Source organism: Scyliorhinus torazame, chromosome 16 (assembly GCF_047496885.1).
Source record: "Scyliorhinus torazame isolate Kashiwa2021f chromosome 16, sScyTor2.1, whole genome shotgun sequence".
Lineage (NCBI taxonomy): Eukaryota > Metazoa > Chordata > Chondrichthyes > Carcharhiniformes > Scyliorhinidae > Scyliorhinus > Scyliorhinus torazame.
The window spans coordinates 173,405,123-173,426,572 of record NC_092722.1 but is presented as its reverse complement, the minus strand read 5'-3'; the positions used below and the strand labels follow the sequence as shown (position 1 = coordinate 173,426,572).

General features: G+C 47.6%; 1 protein-coding gene across 5 annotated transcripts in view; it reads left to right on the top strand.

Moving 5' to 3' along the window:
• The window catches only part of rab11fip2 (RAB11 family interacting protein 2 (class I)), a 127,341-nt gene that overhangs the window by 84,518 nt on the left and 21,373 nt on the right, over positions 1-21,450 (top strand). For 3 of the 5 annotated variants that reach the window (XR_011935549.1, XM_072479493.1, XM_072479494.1), the window contains exon 4: positions 15,465-15,600. Coding sequence is in view for 3 of the 5 variants with exons in the window: in XM_072479493.1 (XP_072335594.1) it covers positions 15,465-15,600 (136 nt within the window). In the remaining 2 variants the exon portion in view is untranslated. Of the gene's footprint in view, positions 1-15,464; positions 15,607-21,450 lie in introns of all 5 variants that reach the window. The other 2 variants (XR_011935548.1, XM_072479492.1) reach the window with 1 other exon arrangement.

Here is a 21,450-nt window from a genome sequence, read left to right as displayed (position 1 = left end):
TTTTTAATTTAATTTGAGACGGTAGCTAAAGAAATGAAATGGCCACAGGGCATGTGGGTATTACTGATTCAAACAAAGCTAGTAGGTAGAGCTAGTGAAGTGTTTGCATCACTACCGGAGGAGGTATCTGCGACGTATGAGGAGGTGAAAAAATCCATCTTGGGTGCATATGAACTAGTACCTGAAGCTTACAGACAAAGGTTTAGAAATTTGAGGAAATAATTTGTCAAACATACATGGAGTTTGAAAGGCTCAAACAATTAATTTTGATAGTTGGATAAGGGCTTTGAAAATAGACCAAATGTATGAAGCTCTCAGAGAAATTATAATTTTGGAGGAGTTTAAAAATTCAATTCCTGATGTAGTGAGAACTCATGTGGAAGAGCAGAAGGTTAAAACTGCGAGATTAGCAGCAGAAATGGCAGATGATTATGAATTAGTTCACAAGTCAAAGCTTGGTTTCCAACATCAGTTTCAGCCTGTGAGGGATAGAAACTGGGGACATGAGAAATACTCAAGTGGTAACGGTGATCTGATGGGAGATAATGAGAGTGTACCTCAGATTAAATAAGAGATACAGGAGGGTGGAAAAGAAATGAAAAGTTTCAAATGTTTTCACTGTGATATACTATGCCATGTAAAGTCACAGTGTTGGTGGTTGAAGAAAAGCACTGGGAAGGCTGATGTGGTAAAACAGGATAAGACAGTGGGGTTTGTTAAAGTGGTAAAGGAAAGCCCAAGTGAAGCGAAAGAGGTGCAAAAGATTGTACAGCCTGATCAAGAGGTGATTGCTAAGAAGGTGCCAGATCTCTTTCGAGAATTTACTTGTTTGGGTAAAGTTTACACTTGTGTATCAGGAGGAGCAGATAAAGAAGTCACAATTTTAAGAGATACAGGAGCTAGTCAATCTTTAATGGTAAGAGATGAGGAATTATGTAGTTTGAGAAGAATGTTGCCAGAAAAGGTGGTAATATGTGGAATTCGGGGTGAGAGGAGTCACATTCCATTATATAAGGTAAGGTTGGAAACTCCAGTGAAGAGTGGTAAAGTGGTAGTAGGAGTAATAGAGAAACTATCTTGTCCAGGAATACAGTTTATCTTGGGTAATGATATAGCTGGATCGCAGGTGGGAGTGATGCCTACTGTGGTTGATAAGCCAGTGGAAAATCAAACAACTGAAGTGTTGAAGGACGAATATCCTGGGATTTTTCCGGATTGTGTAGTAACAAGGTCGCAAAGTCACTGGTTAAGACAAGAGAATAAATCAAACCGTGAAGATGATTTAGAGCATTAAATTTTAGAGCATTAGAAAGGTGGCATTAGACATTAAGGACAATTATCAGAAACGATTTTTGATCAGATGATTGAAATAGAACAAGAACAGGATGAGGCGGATATTTTTAGTTCAGGAAAATTGGCGGAGTTACAACAGAAAGATGTAGAAATAAAACGGATATATAAGAAAGCATATACGGAAGAGGAATCTGAGAGTATACCAGAGTATTATTACTGTAAAAGTAATGTCTTGATGAGACAATGGAGACCTTTACATATGCAGGCGGATGGAAAGTGGGCAGAAGTTCATCAAGTAGTATTGCCGGTAGGGTATAGAAAGGAGGTGTTGCGAGTTGCACATGAGGTACCAGTGGGAGGTCATTTGGGAATAAGGAAAACTCAAGCTAAAATCCAGAAACATTTTTATTGGCCTGGACTACCTAAAGATGTAGTTAAATTTTGTCAATTATGTCACACATGTCAAGTGATAGGGAAACCTCAAGCAGTGATAAAACCAGCACCATTAATACCCATTCCAGCATTTGAGGAATCTTTTACAAGGGTCCTAATTGATTGTGTAGGACCGCTTCCTAAAACAAAAAGTGGGAATCAATATCTTTTGACTATAATGGATGTGTCTACTTGGTTTCCTGAGGCCATTCCAGTACATAATATTACAGCTAAAAAGATTGTGAAGGAATTACTTAAATTCTTTACCAGATATGGACTACCCACAGAAATTCAATCGGATCAAGGATCAAATTTTACTTCAAAGTTATTCAAAGAAGTTATGGATAGTTTAGGAACAAAACTATTTCAATCAACTACGTACCATCCAGAATCGAAGGGAGCGTTAGAAAGGTGGCATTAGACATTAAAGACGATGTTGAGGGCTTATTGTCAAGATTATCCAGAGGATTGGGCAAAGGAATTCCATTCGTACTGTTTGCAATTAGGGATGCACCTAATGAGTCAACCAAATTTAATCTTTTTGAACTAATTTTTGGTCATGAGGTAAGAGGACCACTTAAATTGATTAAAGAAAAATTGGTGAGTGAGAAATCGGAAATTACATTATTGGATTAAGTGTCAAATTTTAGGGAACGATTAAATAGAGCAGGTGAATTGGCTAGACAACATTTTAATGTTGCACAAAATGTGATGAAACGGGTAGCGGACAAGAACTCCAAAGTTCGTAGTTTTGCCAGTGGAGATAAAGCTTTAGTGTTGTTACCAGTGGTAGGTGAACCTTTAAAAGCTAGGTTTTGTGGACCGTATCAGATTGAAAGGAAATTAAGTGAGGTGAATTATGTGGTAAAAACACCAGATAGAAGGAAGACTCACCGAGTGTGTCATGTGAATATGCTTAAAAGGTACTTGGAAAGGGAAGGAGAGTAAAATGAGGAGGTTTTAATGATTCTAATTCAAAGTGACGAACCAAATACAGATGACTGTGAATTTGACACACCTGGAGAGTACGCCGTGTGCATCCCGCACCACAATCTGTTAAAAGTTGTGGGTCGGTTGAACACCGTGAAATATTTTGGGGTTCTGTAAACCCGGACCCATAACAGTATAAAGGAGACTTGCAAGGATTTTTTCTGAATTGGAGAATTTAAACCATGAGGAAAAACGTGTTAAACCGGGATTACTTGTTGGAATATTAGAGGCTGGGGGAGAATTAACAGAGGTTTATATAGTTATGGGGTCTAGATAGATTGGATACGAAGAAACTATTTCCCTAAGCATTGGAGGTCAATAGCCAGAGGGCATAGATTTGTAGTAATTGGTACAAGATCCAGAAGGGAGTTGAGAAATATTTTCATCCAGAGGATAATGGGAGTCTGGAACTCACTGCCTTAAAGGATTGTAGAGGCAGAAATCAGACGAAGCATTTAAGTAGTATTTGAATATGTACTTGAAGCTCAGTAACCTACAAGACTCCGGAAAGTGAGATTGGGTTGGATTGTTTTTTTATGATTGTCTGGCATAGACACGATGGGCTGTTTAGCCCCTTTCTGTGCCATAAATTTGTATGATTCATGCAGATCAGCCATGCTCTGATATATCAGCTTTGGCTCAGTTGTTGGCACATTTTTTTCATCAAGGTTGGACTTGAGCACAAAGGTCAATGTTGACAGTTCAGTGGAGTAGCGAGAGAGTACTACAGTTGTAGATGTCATCATTCTGATGAGATGCTAAAGCGAGGCCCTGTCTGCTCTCTGAGGTTCTTATAAAAGATTCCATGGCATTATTTAGAAGAAGAGCAGGGGGGATATCCCCAGTTTCCTGGCCATAGTTATCTCTCCAAAAGCACGGAAGCAGATTATTTGTCCACTTATGACATTGCAGTTTGAGAGAGTTACTGTGTGCCACTTGACTGCCACGTTTCCCACATTACAGAAGTGACTATGATTTAAAAGTACTTCATTGGCTTTAAAGTGCTTTAGGCCATCTGGTGGTAGTGAAAGGCTCTACAAAGGTAAGCAGTGCATCAAAGGACAATCTGGAACAGGGAATAGATGGCCCTAGTGGTGGTGGGGAGGGGAGAGAAAGACACAATGGAAAACTGGGGGAACAGCACCACATCTTCTGATAAGGCACAGCCTTCCAGACTTAACAGGTATGATCTTCCCAAAAGGGAACAAAGTCCCCAAGGGAGCGCGTTTAGCCGTGTGTTTCCCAGAATTCGCAGTGCCGAGAAGCACATTGGCTATTCAACGCGACTTGCTTTAAATGGGGTGGCACGGTAGCACTGTTGCTTCACAGCACCAGGGACCCGGGTTTGATTCCCGGATTGGGCCACTGTCTGTGCAGAGTCCGCCATGTTCTCCTTGTGTCTGCGTCGGTTTCTTCCGAGCGCTCAAGTTTCCTCCCACAAGTCCCGAAAGACGTGCTTGTTAGGTGATTTGGGCATTCTGAATTCCTCCTCCGTGTACCCGAACAGGTACTGGAGTGTGGCAACTCGGGGATTTTCACTAACTTCATTAGTGTTAATGTCAGCCTACTTTGTCACAAGTAGGCTTACATTAACACTGCAATGAAGTTACTGTGAAAATCCCCTAGTCTCCACATTCCGGCGCCTGTTCGGTACACAGAAGGAGAATTCAGAATGTCCAAATTCCTAACAGCACGTCTTTCTGAACTTGTGGGAGGAAACTGAAGCACCCGGAGGAAACCCACGCAGACACGGGGAGAACGTGCAGACTCCGCACAGACCGTGACCCAAGCCGGGAATCGAACTTGGGACCCTGGCGAGAGCACCGGGTGTCGTTGTACGAGGCTGACCGGCTGTTGTTCATGCCAGAACCATTGGAGAGAATGGGTAGGATCATGGAACCTTTGGAGAATTTGGAACCTTCTCTGGGTATCAGTTAAATGTCGAGAAGAGGGAGGTGTTTCTGGTGAATGTGGCGTGCCAGTGGTCCAAATTGGGGATTTTGCCATTTAAGGTAGCTAGGGAAAGTTTCAGGTGACGAGGGAATGGGCTATGATGCACAGGTGGAATTTGAAAATGTAGGGGAGGAGATTAGGGGGGATTTTAAGAGATGGGATACATTACACCTGACACTGGCAGGGAGGGTGCAGGTTGTAAAAATTAATGTGCTGCCAAGGTTCCTGTTCGTTTACCATACACTCCCGATCTTTCTCCCGAAGGCCTTCTTCTGGAAATTGGAAACAGTGATTTTGGAGTTTATATGGGCGGGGCGAGGCTTTTCCCCAGGTTAGAGGGGTCAATTACTAGGGGGCATAGGTTTAAGGGGCAAGGTTTAGAGTAGATGTACGAGGCAAGTTTTTTACACCAAGGGTAGTGGGTGCCTGGAACTCGCTGCCGGAGGAGGTGGTGGAAGCAGGGACGATAGTGACATTTAAGGGGCATCTTGACAAATACATGAATAGGATGGGAATAGAGGGATACGGACCCAGGAAGTGTAGAAGATTGTAGTTTAGTCGGGCAGCATGGTCGGCACAGGCTTGGAGGGCCGAAGGGCCTGTTCCTGTGCTGTACTTTTCTTTGTTCTTTGTTGGGGCAGTTGCTGAGGGTAAAGTGGGCCCTCCTGCAGAGGCAGAAAGGGGGGTTGGCGCTCACGAACCTGCTGTACTACTATTAAGCAGCGAATGTGGAGAAGCTGAGGCGATGGTGGGGCAGGGGGTCAGGGCGTGGAGTGGGTCACGATGGCGAGGAGTCCTGTAGAGGATCCAGTCTGAGGGCTCTGATGACAGCTCCACTGCCCCTAGTTCTGGGGAAGCCCTATACAGTCGACAGTTAGGATGTGGAATCAGCTGCAGAGAAACCTGAGGGGATGTCAATTTTTACCCCTCTGTGCAGGAACCACAGTTTTAAGCTGGGAGAGATGGGTGGAAAATGGAGGGAGACTGGTTGGGTGAGGGTGAGGGACTTCTATTTGGAAGGGAAGTTTGCAGGTCTGGATGAGTTGCGGGAAAGATTAGAGTTGCCAAAGGGGAGTGAATTTAGATACATGCAGGTGAGTGACTTTGCACGCAAGAAGTGGAGGACGTTTCCTAGGTTGCCGGGGTACACCCTATTGGAGCAGCTGCTGGTCCTGGATGAGTCTGAGAGGGTAGTTGGGGGAGTGGAGGGGTTGCAAGTGGTGCGGATCAAGAACAAATGGGAGGAGGACTTGGGGGGCGGGGTGAGGGGGAGGAATAGGCTGGGGACTGTGGTGCGAGGTGATGTATAGGGTGAATTCAACCTCCTCCTGCGCGAGGATGAGCTTGATTCAGTTCAAGGTGGTGCATAGGGTACATATGACCCGGGCGAGGATGAGTGGGTTCTTCCAAAGGGTGGCCGATGTGGATGAGGGCTGGCGAATCATGCCCACATGTTCTAGGGTTGCGAGAAGCTGGAGAGTTACGGGAAGCGCTGTTTGGGATGTTATCCAAGACTCTGGAAGCGCTGTTTGGGACGTTATCCAAGACTCTGGAGGTCAGGCCAGACCCAATGGTGGCGATCTTTGGGGTATCAGAAATACAGGAGCTGCTGGAGGCGAAGGGGGCCGATGTTGTGGCCTTCACTTCTCCAATTGCCCAGCGAAAGAGCTTGCTAAATTGGAGGTTTAATGCCATGCCAAGGGTGACGGCCTAGCTGGGGTACCTATATAACTTCTTTGGTTGGAGTTGAGGGGGTCAGCAGAGGGCTTCCAGGCACACTGGGGGTTGTTCATGACAATGTTTGAGGAACTGTTCGTTACTACAATGGTTTAATTTGAAAATCATTCATGTGACCGGGAAAGAGAACCTCATGGCAGATTCCTCATCACTTTAAAAAAAAGACTTGTGGATGTGGGGTATATTTTGTGTTAATGCATGTTTTAAAATCTTTTTAATGTTCGAATTTGGTCGGCACGTTAGCATAGTGGTTAGCACTGTTGCTTTACAGCTCCAGGGTCCCAGGTTCAATTCCTGGCTTGGGTCACTGTCTGTGCGGAGTCTGCACGTCCTCCCCATGTTTGTGTGGGTTTCCTCCAGGTGGCCCAGTTTCCTCCCACAGTCCAAAGACATACTGTTGGGTAATTTGGACATTCTAAATTTCCCCTCGGTGTATCCGAACGGGCGCCGAAATGTGGCGACTCGGGGAATTTCACAGTGGCTTCATTGCAGTGTTAATGTAAGCGTACTGGTGACACTATTAATGATTATTATGAGAAATTAAGTAGTCTTTAAAATTACCAACAGACGCTACCTCAAGGCCCTGGAGAGGTACCATCAATGCTGTCTCAGACTGATTCTCTGCATCAGCTGGGAAGACAAGCGTACTGACATGAGCTTCCTTGAGGGAGCCAAGAGCACCAGCATTGAGGCCATGATCATCCTGAACCAACTCCACTGGGCCGGCCATGTACTTAGGATGCAAGAATCCCTACTACCTACGGACATCATCTTCGCCCAGCCCAAGTAGGCTCCCAAACAAGAGGAGGACAAAGGAAGCTCTTCAAAGATACCCTGAAGGCTTACCTCAAGAAATGCAACATAAACGTCAACACCTGAGAGACCTTATGCTCAGAAGTTTAATTATTTCAAGTGTAATATGAAACAATATGTGCATCTAGATTTATAGAATACTATTCAGATTTATCATGAACCTGTTATTACTGTGCTTCTCCTATTTTGAACCCCTTCATTGGCAATATGAATAAAAATACTGATAGTTATTACACTTAGCCAAAATAATGTTCACGTCAAAGCACTTTTTAAAAACTGTACAAAGTATAATATCTTGGCTATTTAATATATATTTTTAGTTTTAGTAAATTGTCACCATAATCTGGCTTTGGTCTAGGAACTGAAAACCGATTTGCTTGTTTCAATGATACTCTTTCTCGCTGCATTAACCATCCGTCACAGTTTTTGTAACTGCTAATTACCAAATTATGATGAAATATATGGCCAGAGTAATGTATTACTCTGTAGTAGATTGTGGAATATTATTCAGCTGCAAAACCATGGCCATGTGATGACTTTTCTTCTGACAATCTATTAACCTTTGTTAATGTGAAAAGTCTGAGACAAAATTACCAACAAATAGTACAAATTATGTGAAAATTTGTCAATTTACAGCTCTTGACAAGTGGTAAAAGAAAGCTCAATATAATATAAATGTGTTATCAAAGACTCTGTAGAGATACTGGACATATCATTAACGAGCTCCATTGAGAGACCAGACAGATAATTAACTAGCTCCATTGAGAAACAAGACAGGTAATTAATGAGCTCTTAGGAGTTACTGGACGAGCTTCCGGTGGCGGCTAAAAAGGAGTAAGTTTCACATTTGGTGGCTCCCGCTCTGGTTGGACTTTTGGACCTTTTCCCCCGATCTTTTAACGGACTTGAATTGCAGAACGGATGTCAGTTGCAATTCTCTACTGAATTCCCACTTCGGTGCATGGAGGAAAGGACTAGAAGTGTTCGTAAGGGCAGAAATAAGAAGACAGAGAAGACTTGGGACGTAGTTGCAACAGGGGACTGCATGGCGGAGGGGCGAACCTCTGGCTTGTCAACTCGGCTGTCTATGGAGCAGCTGATGCAAGTCATTCAGGAGGGCTTTGCTACATAGAAACAGGACTGCTTGTACCAATAAAAGCGTTGATTGAGCAGCGGGAGCTCCGGTTGGATGCCCAGGATCGGGCGATCCAGAAGGTGGAGAAGGCGCTGGCTGAGCAGGAGGAGCATCAGACTGCGGTGGAGGTGAGGATGCTGAGGGACCATCAAATTAAGTTTCTGGAGAAGGTGGAGGACCTAGAGAATAGGTCCCGCTGGCAGAACCTAAGAATTGTCGGGCTCCCGAAGAGGTCCGAAGGAATGGACACTGGGGCATACGTCGCAGGCATGTTTGAGAAGCTGCTGGGGGACGGGGCATTTTCCCGGCCCTTGGAGGTGGATAGGGCTCACACAGCACCTGTGAAGAAGCCGCGAATGGGAGATTCTCCCGAGGGCTATGGTGGTGAGATTCCACAGATTCTCTGATACGGAGCATATGCTGCAGTGGGCCAAGCAGACACGGAGCTGTAAGTAGGACAATGGCATCCTGCGGGTTTACCAAGACCTGAGCGTGGAGGTGGCCAGGAGGAGAGCAGGCTTTAATCAGGTCAGGGCGATCCTTTTCAAGGAAAAGGTGAAGTTTAGACTGTTATACCCAGCCCGTCTCTGGATCACGCACGAGGATCAGCACTTTTACTTGGAGTCGCCTGAGGACGCATTGAACTTTGCAAGAAAGAAAGGGCTGGCGAAGAACTGAGAACTTTTTGAACTTGGCTGCAACATTCGTGTTTCTGTTTTCTCTGTTTTGTTTCTGTTTTTGTAAAATGTTTTTCGTTTTGCTTGGAACCAGCAGTAGAGCTGGGTGAGTTTAGGTTTTCATTTTCCCTGTTGGGGGATGGAGGTGTACTAGTTTTGATATAGGTGTTTTTCTGTTGGGCAATTGTGTGGGGGTTGTTTGATGTTGGAGTTTGTTTGCATGAGCGGGAGGGGGGGGGAAGGGAGCAATAGGTGGGATACTATCTGGCGCCGGGGATGGAGGCCACCAAGCTAGCTGGGTGAGCTAGCTTTCGGAAGCGCAGTCGGGGGTGTGCATATGTTTGGTTTAGGAAAGGGATTGGGTTACAGGGTGTTGTTGCTAGCGGGGGGAGGGGGGGGGGAATCTTCTTCTGGCGAGGGAGGGACTTGCGCTGAGGGACAGAGAGGGGGTCGGGGGCTGCCTGGGGATGGACCGGTGGAGGCACGGATCACGGGCTGGTGGCGAGCCTAAAAAAGGGGATGGCTGATCAGCGGAGGGGGGTGGCAATTGCTCCCCAACTAGGCTGATCATCTGAAATATTTGAGGGTTAAATGAGCTGGTCAAAAGGGCACGTGTGTTCGAGCATCTTAGGGGATTGAATGGCGATGTTGCAGGAGACGCACCTTAAGGTAATGGACCAGGTTAGACTGAGGAAAGGCTGGGTCAGCCAGGTGTTTCACTTGGGACTAGATTCCAAGACTAGAGGGGTCGCGATCCGGATTAATAAGCGGGTGGTTTTTGAGGCGGGTAAAATAGTCTCGGACGTGGGAGGTCGGTACATTATGGTTAGTGGGAAACTGGAGGCGGTGCAGGTGGCATTAGCAAATGTGTATGCGCCAAATTGGGATGATGTGGAGTTCATAAAGAGGATGCTGGGGAAGATACCGGACCTGGACTCGCACAGGTTGGTCATGGGAGGGGACTTCAATACAGTTTTGGACCCAGGATTAGACCGGTCAATCTCTAAAACTGGCAGGTTGCCAGCAATGGCAAAGGAGCGAAGAGGGTTTATGGAGCTGATGGGAGAGTGGCTCCATGGAGGTTCAGGCAGCGGGGGCGAAGGAGTTCTCCTTCTACTCACACGTGCAGAAAGTATACTCCCAGATTGATTTTTAAAAAAATTTGAGCAGGGTCTTTCTGGCTGGGGTAGTGGACATGGGGTATTCGGCAATCATAATCTCAGACCATGGACCGCACTGGGTTGACCTGCAGGTTAGTAAAGACCGTAACCAGCGCCCGCACTGGAGGTTAGATGTGGGACTTTTGGCGGATGAAGGGGTGTGCGAACTGCTGAGGAAATGTATTCAGAGTTACCTGCAGGTCAATGACACGGGGGGGTACTTCGGCAGCAGTGGTTTGGGAAGCAGTGAAGGCGGTGGTAAGGGGGGAGCTGATCTCGATCCGGGCTCATAGGGAGAAATTTGACAGGGCAGAGACGGACAGACTGGTAAAGGAGATACTGCAGATTGATGGGAGGTATGCGGAGACGCCAGAGGCAGGGCTATTAAGGGAACGGCGGAGGTTGCAGGCGGAGTTTAGTTTGCATAACCACAGGGAGGCCGGTGGGTCAGCTGAGAAAGGCGAGGGGGGCGATTTATGAACATGGGGAGATGGCCAGTAGAATGCTCGCACAGCAGCTTAGGAAGTGTGAGGCAGCTAGGGAAATAGGAAAAGTAAAGGACGGTGAGGGGAACCTGGTTGGTGATTCGGTAGGGGTGAATAAGGCGTTTAGAGATTTTTACAGCAGGCTGTACAGGTCGGAACCCCCTGCAGGGCCGATGGGGATGAGGCGCTTCTTGGAGGGGCTAAATTTCCCAACGGTGGACGGAGAGCGAGTAGAAGGGATGGGGCCCCAATTGGGCTGGAAGAGATAGTGGAGGGCTTGAAGGTCATGCAGGCGGGTAAGGCTCCGGGTCCGGACGGGTACCCAGTGGAGTTTTATAAAATGTTCTCGGGGATATTGGGGCCAGTGTGGTTGAGGATGTTCTATGAGGCAAGGGAAAGAGGGATGCTGCCCCCAATGATGTCACAGGCAATGATTTTGCTGATTCTTAAGCCGGACAAGAACCCGGAGCTGTGTGCGCCCAGGCCGATCTCCCTGCTGAATGTGGATGCCAAGTTGCTGGCCAATATCTTGACCTCCAGGATTGAGGATTGTGTTCCGGACGTTGTTGGGGAGGACCAGACAGGGTTTGTTAAGGGTCGGCAGTTGGTGGCCAATGTAAGAAGGCTGTTAAATCTGATCATGATGCCCCCGGAAGGTAGGGAGGTTGAGGTTGTGATCGCAATGGATGCAGAAAAAAGGCTTTTGATCGGGTAGAATGGGACTATCTGTGGGAGGTACTGGGACGGTTTGGATTTGGACGGGGCTTTATTGACTGGGTCAGATTACTGTTTCAGGCTCCTGTGGCTGGTGTCCGGACGAACAGGACAACTTCGGAATATTTTAGACTACCGGGGGACGAGACGGATGCCCCCTCTCCCCACTGTTGTTTGCGCTGGCTATAGAGCCGTTGACAATTGCTCTGAGAGCTTCAAGGGGCTGGAGAGGACTGGTCCGGGGTGGGGGGGGGTGGGGGGGGGGCGGGGGCGGGGGCACGTGGAGCACAGGGTTTTGCTCTATGCGGATGATCTGCCTCTGTACGTTTCAGACCCAGTAGAGGGAATGGAGGAGGTCATGAAGTTTTTAGAGGAATTCTGCCAGTTTTCGGGGTATAAGCTAAACATGGATAAGAGTGAGATGTTTGTGGTTCAGGCAAGGGGACCGGAGGGGCGACGGGGGAGCTGCCGTTTAGGTCAGTAGGGAGTAGTTTTAGGTACCTGGGCATCTAAGTGGTGCGGGAATGGGACTGGCTGTATAAATTGAATCTGGCCCGGCTAATGACCAAATGAAGGACGATTTCCGGAGATGGGACGCGCTCCCGTTGCCGCTGGCCTGGAGGGTGCAAACGGTGAAAATGACGGTCCTCCCAAGGTTCCTATTTGTATTTCAATTTCTCCCCATTTTTATTCCGCGGTTTTTTTAAGCGGGTCAACCGGGTGATCACGGGCTTTGTCTGGGCGGGCAAGACCCCGCGGGTAAAGAAGGTAATGCTCGAGCAGAGCCGGGGAGAGGGCAGGCTGGCGCTGCCAAATTTTAGCAATTATTACTGGGCGGCTAACATAGCCATGATCAGGAACTGGGTGGGAGGGGAGGGGTCTGTGTGGGTGCGTATGGAGGCGGCTTCTTGGAATGGCACCAGTTTGGGAGCATTGGTAACTGCGCCTCTACCGCTCCTACCAGCGCGGTACTCCACCAGCCCAGCGGTGCTGGCGGCCCTGAGAGTTTGGGGCCAGTGGAGGCGGCATGTGGGAGCAGTGGGAGCATCGGTCTGGGACCCAATTTGTGATAACCACCGGTTTTCCCCAGGGAGTATGGATGGGGGTTCCGGATATGGCAGAGAGCGGGGATTGAGAGGATGGGGGATGTGTTCATAGAGGGGAGTTTCCCGAGTATGAGGGCGCTGGAGGAAAAGCTGGAGGGAAACAAATTCAGATACTTGCAGGTGCGGGACTTCCTTCGTAAACAGGTGGCAACCTTCCCGTTCCTACCACTGAGGGGGATTCAGGACACGGTAATTTCCAGAGGGTGGGTAGAGGAGGGGTGCATCTTGGACATCTATAAGGAGCTTATGGGGTCGGAGGAGATGCAGACCGAGGAGCTAAACCACAAGTGGGAGGAGGAGGTGGGAGGTGCGATAGAGGATGGTTTATGGGCGTTGAGTAGAGTCAACACGTCTGCAACATGTGCCAGGCTCAGCCTGATACAATTTAAGGTTGTGCACCGCGCTCACATGACAGTGGCCCGGATGAGCAGATTCTTTGGGGTGGAGGACAGGTGCACAAAATGCATGGGAGGCCCGGCGAACCATGTCCACATGTTTTGGACATGTCCAAAGCTTCGGGGATTTTGGCAGGGGTTTGTGGACGTCATGTCCAAGGTTTTAAAAACCTTTGCAAGACCTCTAAGGCCATTTGTTTATTTCTAATCCAAAGTAAGTAATCCAGGGCAGCACGGTGGTGCAGTGGCTAGTACTGCTGTCTCACTGCGCCGAGGTCCCAAGTATGATCCCAGCCCAGGGTCACTGTCCGTGTGGAGTTTGCATATTCTCCCCGTGTTTGCGTGGGTTTCATACCCACAACCCAAAGATGTGCAGGATAGGTGGATTGGCCACGCTAAATTGCGCACTAATTGGAAAAAATTAATTGGGTGCTCTAAATTTTTTAAAAAGGAAGTAAACCATCTTCTGGGTTAAAGTTTTTTTTCTTGGCATTGACTAATTCTCACTTCATTAAATTTAAATTAATAACAAATGTGAAACTGGCAATGTCCTGTTCAAAAGTGTATTACCACATATTAACAGTATAATAACCTTCAGAATGACTGTAATATCTCAGCAGTTTTTTAAAAATATTGTTACATTTTATCTGTCACTGAACCATCTCCAATACCTTTCATTCAATTTATCCAGAAGTTGCTGGTCAGGTTTAGGCATGATTCTACTTATAATTTGGTGTCTATATTTCTGCAACATTGCGTTTAAATGGATTATTTATACAAATAGTTTGTAAGTAGTTTACAAATCAGTTAGTCATGTGTGGTAATTAGGGCCTGCCTCTTTAACCTTTAGCCACAGACTCATCTGAGCAATTGACCACCATATCCTCCAGCTTGTCTGACATGAGAACGACATCAGATGAAGAAAGGGCACAACAAATTACTGCCACACTTCTATAAATGGAGCTGTTCTTCGTTTTCACCACAGCTAATTCGATCCAGTTCACTTCACTCATTTTCCTGAGTGAGATCAAAAAAGGAGCCATGAATGAACAAGTCCATCATGTCTTTGACACATCAATATGAGAATGAAAAGCAGGCCATGAGGGAGGGTTCCTGTCTTTAGAGTTCAGACAATACCTAATAAAAGAGTGCCTCGTTCAAATCAATCCTGTAGCGAACAGGGCAGAACGCCTCACAAACACTATTACAGACCAGTATAATGAGATTTAGCAGGTTTGATTCACCAATCACCTTTTTCCTTATCGTTGTGACCTTCGTTGCCATGTGACCTTTTTTTCCCTCTCCTTGACCTGCATACCCACTGCAGCTAAAATATGTTTTGAGTTCTAATTGGATTTAGTTTTGGTCAGGAGCCCCAGCAGTTTTGGAATGGTAAATTGTCCTGATTGTGACCTAAATCAACCTGGTTGTAGCTTTCTAAACTGCATGAATTTAAGCAGGAACAAATAAGAACTTCAAATAACGTTTGACATGTCGTTCTGAGGTGTCTCTGTTTCCCAGAATTGACTTTTCCATTTTTTTCACTCTTTGGTATTTATTTAAAAAATAACACAACTTGCATGCTTAATTTGGACCCGAATCTTTTAAAATTATAGATAATACAAACCAAGCATATTTTCTGAGTTACATATATGCCTGTTAATCTTGCGATAATTGTAATGGGTAAGAATCAAAACGATCTCTGTTTCAGTGGGAAATTGGAAAGACTTTTGGCATAATAAATTGTAAATTTTATCTATGATTTATTTTGCAAAATAAAATTAATATTGAGATGTGTACATTTGAAGACCATTAAATTAGTGTATTCTAGTAGAAATTTCATAATAAAGTGACATTGTATTTAAATGCATGATGCTGTGAACTGATGAGAATAATTTTCAAAGATCTTGTAATGAATTTCACCTTAAAGAATATGTGGCAGTTGTTGAAATTGGACAGATGTCATTGGTTTGTCCTGGAAATATTTGAGAGATCTCCAGGATACAAAAGGGATGGGAGTAATAATTTGTACATGATGGATTTGTTTTTTATTTTGACTTGCTAAAGTAGCTGAATAGATGTTTGCAAATTTGTCACATCCCCAATTGTGAGTGGCATTGAAAGAAAGGGAGTAGTGGAAACATGTATCATGCAAATTGTTCTTTTGGATTGTTGTATAGTCTCATTAAAAACACAGTTAGCTTTGATCTAGCTGCAGGTAGACAGCCTATCTTTAAGTAAAACTAGCATTGTGCAGCAGTTGGGGGAGGCTGGCTGTTTACTTTCCAATTGTTAATATCTGCTTCCATTATCTTGGGTTGGTTTGCAATGAGCGTGACAGCCTTGGGTTGGCCTTACACCAGTTAAGCAGCTTCATAAGAAGAGACATCTTTATTTTAAAAAGAGAAACAGTGGGGCTGTGCATTGAAGTTTGAAACATGACACATCAGTATAATTCTTGTAGCAAAATTCTGATACAAAGAGTAGATCAAACTGCTCTGGATGTCACTTAAATAAACTATTATAGTTACTCCTGAATTGTTGTAGTTAAAATTTTGCTGTTTCTTGTTCCAGTTTCACAAAATCCATAAATTCTGAAGATAAGACGGCGGTGATGTCCACTGACAGATATAAACATCTAGAGAATGATCAACATTCAAGTAACACATTCAAGCAACATTACTTTGAATACTATGAAGACAAAACCAGAGTACGTGTAAGGAAATATCTTTTTAACGACTGAGTAAAGCTATCTGAAACATATAGCGTGTGCCAGTAAAGTACTGCCTGTTTTGAGGCGAAGCTTTCACTTTTTGAATCATTTCAGTGCTCATTTAAGCTGTACTCATTGACCCCCTCTATGATACTCTTGCTGTGATAAACTTCAAAACTTCTTAGCCCTTTGGTAAAATTTTCAACTTTGCAAAGAAAATTAATTTAATTTAGGGGTTAAATTTATAACTCTTTAATCAAACCTATTTATATTAAGAATCTGATAAGTGATTCCCTCTTAATTTATGGACTTTGTATGTTCAAGCCACTACTTTTTGCTACACTTTGTCTCTTGTCCAATTTTTGCAACTGCATTTGTGGATGTTGGAAATTCACTTAATTTCTCTACTTTTGAGGGAAAAAATGCAGGTTATATTTAAGCAGGCTTTTGTTTATGCAATCCCAATAAAGTAGGGAAATGTTTGAGTGCGAGAGTAGCCTGTCATTGAACCCAGCAGCTGCAGCTAGAAAGAGTTCTTTCAAACTTTCTCAGCTGGCCGTGAGTTGGTGTAACTAGTGAAGTGAAACATTCTTTCGAGAGAGCAAAGGATAAAAGGTTTGCCTCACCATAATAAGTATCCGTTGTTAAGTGACCATGAAACCCCATGGCAGCTCTTCCTTTCCATCAAAATTAGAGCATGTTAGAGAGGGTTCAATTTAGGAATCAGAATAGAAATTTAAAAATGTACATGCTGCTTATTTTTCTTGCTAGTTTTGTCCAACAATGCTTATTAGATTTAAGTAATCGTGATCACTTTTTTTGTTTAACTAGCCCAGGATGCATTTCTAATAATGATTTAAATTTGCAATTAACATGCAGTAAAATTCTAAGGCGCGATTCTGCAGCCGCATTGCGCCAGCTCGGATCTGGGCGAATAGCGGGAGAGGGCAAAATCGCGATTCAAGTCGGCCGTGAACCATTTTGCAATTAACCGACCCGCTCCCAAGAGCGAGTTCCTGATCACGCCCCAAAATGGCAGGATATCATTAACTCTCAGCGGCAATCATTTCAATATCATTAACGGGATTGGTGTTGAATGCAGCGTCCTCCTGGGAATCGCCTGACTCACGCGTGAGAAGTCACGCAGGCGTCGTTTAGTACTCCTTTTCAAAAATGGGAAGATGGCACAATGGCTACTGAGGGGAAGTGAGGAGGTGAGTAGCCACTTCCATTTTCCAGCATGCAGCTCAAGGGCACCGGAGCTGCTCCCCCAGTGGTGGGGGATGGAGGTGGTGGGAAACTGCTTTGGATGGCCTGACTTCATCAGAACGAATTCCTGCTTGTTCAATGTCCAGTTTTGGATTAGCCACTGTGGTAAACCACTGTTAGTGTATTATATGTATTGTGGTAAACTGTCACTGTACTACATGTATTGTGGTAAACCACTGCCTGATGGCTCCGCCTCCCCTCAGACTCGGTATAAAGGTGGCTGACCACCGGCCCTGCCCCAGTTCGGGATCAGTGGCCAGGAGGCTTTCTGTTTAGCTTATTAAAGCCACAGTTTTGTTCACTACTCGTCCTGTGTTAATTGATGGCACATCAATTTAATAAGCTAAACTTTTAAGATGAATTCATCACGCAAGCCTGATCGCCTGGAGCTGGACCCATAAGCAGCCGACGCCACTGCGACATTCGAGCACTGGCTAAGCTGCTTCGAAGCTTACCTCGGATCCTCCGCCGCCGACGTCACCGACCTCCAAAAGCTTCAAATACTCAACGCACGGGTGAGCCCGCATGTTTTCCTTCTGATCAGAGATGCCCCCTCCTATACGAAAGCGACAATGCTGCTGAAGGGACAGTACGTAAAGGCAGTAAACGATGTGTACGCCTGGTACCTCGCCACGAGGTGACAACGCCCTGGGGAATCACAAACCAAATTCCTGCATGCCTTGAGAGTACTCAGCTGGAACTGTGCTTGCCAGGCGGTATCGGCTGTCCAACACACGGAGCTGTTGATCAGGGACGCCTGTGTCGCAGGCATTAAATCTAATTGCATCCGCCAGCGCTTGCTAGAAGGGCGTGCACTCGGCCTCCCAGAGACAGTGCAGCTCTCAAACTCGCTGAAAGTGGCTTTCCAGAACATGGAGGCCTACACCTCCGACCTCGCGACGACGTCGTGGGCGCCGCCATCACCCGACTCAAGTGCAGCGCAAGCCTGTGGCGCGCAGCAGCCCGCCAATGCCGGAAGCCCGAAATGCTACTTTTGCGGCCAGGATAAACGCCCCAGACAACGCTGCCCTGCACGGAACGCGATTTGCAACGGGTGTGGGAGGAATGGCCACTTTACCAAAGTCTGCCAGGCCCAGCCTGTCCCTAAGGTTCCTCGGCCCAGCAGCGCTGCCTGTTGCCTGTCGGGACCGCCGCCATCTGCCGCGCCAACCGCCATGTGAGACCTGTGGGTGCTGCCATCTGCGCTGCCACCCGCCATATGCAACTCGTGGGGGCCACCAACTTCGCCGCCATCTTTGATTCCACCTGCCACGCCTGACCCATGGGGGCCACCATCTTTGACGCCACGTTCAATGTCACCCGCCATGCGCGACCCATGGGGGCTGCCATTTTGGAACGACTCCACCACCTCCCGGGACCCCTGCTCGCCCGGTCGTAGGCTCCCCACCGCTACCACCAACCAGCCCAACCAACACCTTCCGAAGCTCGCCTCCACCACACTCGACCAGTCTCAACCTCATCATCTCACGAAATCCATGATGACCGTCTGGATCAACAGGCACAAGACGGCCTGCCTCTTTGACTCCGGGAGCACAGACAGCTTTATCCACCCAGATACGGTAAGGCGCTGCTCCCTCCCAATTTTACCCGTGACCCAGAAAATGTCCCTGGCTTCCGGATCACATTCGGTAGAAATCTGGGGGTACTGTGTCGCGACCTTTCGGTACAAGGCATAGAGTATACCAACTTTAAGCTCTACGTCCTCCCCCATCTCTACGCTGCCCTATTACTGGGGCTCGACTTTCAGTGCCACCCTCCAAAGCCTTACCTTAAATTTCGGTGGACCCCTGTCCCCCCTCACCGTCTGTAGCCTCGCAACCCTTAAGGTCGCCCCACCCTCGCTCTTTGCTAACCTCATCCTGGACTGTAAGCCCGTCGCCACTTGGAGCAGATGATACAGTGCCCGGGACAGGGCCTTTTATCAGGTTGGAGGTCCAGCGACTCCTACGAGAGGGGATCATTGAAGCTAGTACCAGTCCCTGGAGAGCCCAAGTGGTGGTCGTCAAGACTGGGGAGAAGCACCGGATGGTCATCAACGATCAACCGGTACACGCAGCTCGATGCATACCCCCTCCCCCGCATATCTGACATGGTCAATCAGATTGCGCAGTATCGAGTCTTCTCCACAGTTGACTTGACGTCCGCGTACCACCAGCTCCCTATCCGCCCGGAGGACCGCCAATACACTGCCTTCGAGGCAGATGGCCGCCTCTACCACTTCCTCCGGGTTCCCTTCGGTGTCACCAATGGGGTCTCGGTCTTCCAGTGAGAAATGGACCGAATGGTTGACCAGTACGGGCTATGGGCCACGTTCCCATACCTAGATAACGTCACCATCTGCGGCCATGACCAGCAGGACCATGATGCAAACCTCCGGCATTTCCTCCACATCAACCTCACGTACAATAAGGAGAAATGCGTTTTCTGCACAACCCACCTAGCCATCTTTGGCTACGTTGTGGAAAACTGAGTCCTAGGGCCCGACCCCGACCGCATGCGCCCCCTCCTGGAACTTCCCCTGCCCCAAGGCCCTGAAGAGATGCCTGGGGTTCTTCTCTTATTATGCGGACAAGGGCCGTCCACTCATTAAAGCCACCATTTTTCCCCTGACGGCTGAAGCCCGCCTGGCCTTCAACAGCATCAAGGCAGATATAGCCAAAGCCGCGATGCACGCTGTGGACGAATCCATTCCGTTCCAGGTGGAGAGCGATGCGTCGGACTTTTCCCTGGCCGCTACCCTCAAGCAGGCGGGCAGGCCCGTGGCTTTCTTCTCCCGTACCCTCCATGCCTCCGAAATCCGACACTCCTCCGTCGAAAAGGAAGCCTAAGCCATTGTAGAACGTGCGACATTGGAGGCATTACCTGGCCGGCAGGCGATTCACTCTCCTCACTGACCAACGGTCGGTTGCCTTCATGTTTAATAATACACAGCGGGGCAAAATCAAGAACGACAAGATTCTGAGGTGGAGGATCGAACTCGCCACCTACAACTACGATATCCTGTACCGACCTGGGAAGCTCAATGAGCCCCCAGATGAACTATCCCACGGTACATGTGCCAGCGCGCAAGTAGACCGACTTCGGGCTCTCCACAATGACCTCTGTCACCCGGTTTTTTCATGTTATCAAGTTTCGCAACCTGCCTTACTCCATCGAGGAGGTCAGGATCATGACCAGGGACTGCCAGGTCTGCGCGGAGTGCAAACCGCACTTCTATCGGCCAGATAGAGTGCACCTGGTAAAGGCCTTCCGCCCCTTTGAGCGCCTCAGCATCAACTTCAAAGGGCCCCTCCCCTCCACTGACCGTAACTTGTACTTCCTCAATGTTGTTGACGAGTACTCACGATTCCCATTTGCCATCCCATGCCCTGACATGACCTCTGCCACCGTCATCAAGGCCCTGCACAGCCTCTTCACCTTGTTCAGTTTCCCCACCTACATCCATTGCGATCGGGGTTCCTCCTTCATGAGCGACGAGTTGCGTCAGTTCCTGCTTAGCAAGGGCATCGCCTCAAGCAGGACGACCAGCTACAACCCCCGGGGAAACTGACAGGTGGAGAGGGAGAACGCGACGGTCTGGAAGGCCGCCCTTCTGGCCTTACGGTCTACAAGTCTCCCAGTCTCTCGCTGGCAGGAGGTCCTTCCCGATGCAACCACTCCATCCGGTCGCTCCTGTGCACTGCCACCAATGAGACCCCTCACAGACGTATGTTTGTCTTCCCTAGGAAATCCCCCTCGGGGGCTCGCTCCCGTCCTGGCTGACAGTCCCAGGGTCCGTCCTCCGGAAGCATGCGAGGAGTCATAAATCGGATCCCCTCGTCGAGAAGCTCCTGCTCCTCCATGCCAACCCACAATATGCCTACGTGGCACATCATGACGGGTGGCAGGACACAGTCTCCCTCCGGGATTTGGCACCTGCAGGTTCCCCAGCGACCATCACCACCACCCCCGACCCTACACCATCTCCCTCCACCACCACCCGGCTACTTTGAGATTTGGAACTCCCAGGCCCACCGGCGACCATCACCACCAACCCCGCCCCAACACCGCTCCCCCCCTCCACCGACTCAACTACTGCGCGAAGAAGAAGACAATACGCTCCCGGATGCTCCGGTCTCGGTACCAGTGCACACACCACAGCCGGGACTAAGACGATCACGGCAGAAGGTCAAACCCCCCGACAGACTCGACCTTCACCCCCGCTGGACTCTTTTGTTTAACAGGGGGTGAATGTGGTAAACCACTGTTAGTGTATTATATGTATTGTGGTAAACTATTACTGTACTACATGTATTGTGGTAAACCACTGCCTGATGGCTCCGCCTCCCCTCGGGCTCGGTATAAAGGTGGCTGACTTCCGGCCCTGCCCCAGTTCGGGATCAGTGGCCAGGAGGCTTTCTGTTTAGCTTATTAAAGCCTGTTTTGTTCACTACTCTTCTTGTGTTAATTGATGGCACACCAGCCACAAATGTATTCAAATAAAAATGTTGGACGTCTGAAGCCATCAGCCACAGAAAGCCATATCAATGCCTTGTCATCGCTGTACTCTACTATTCC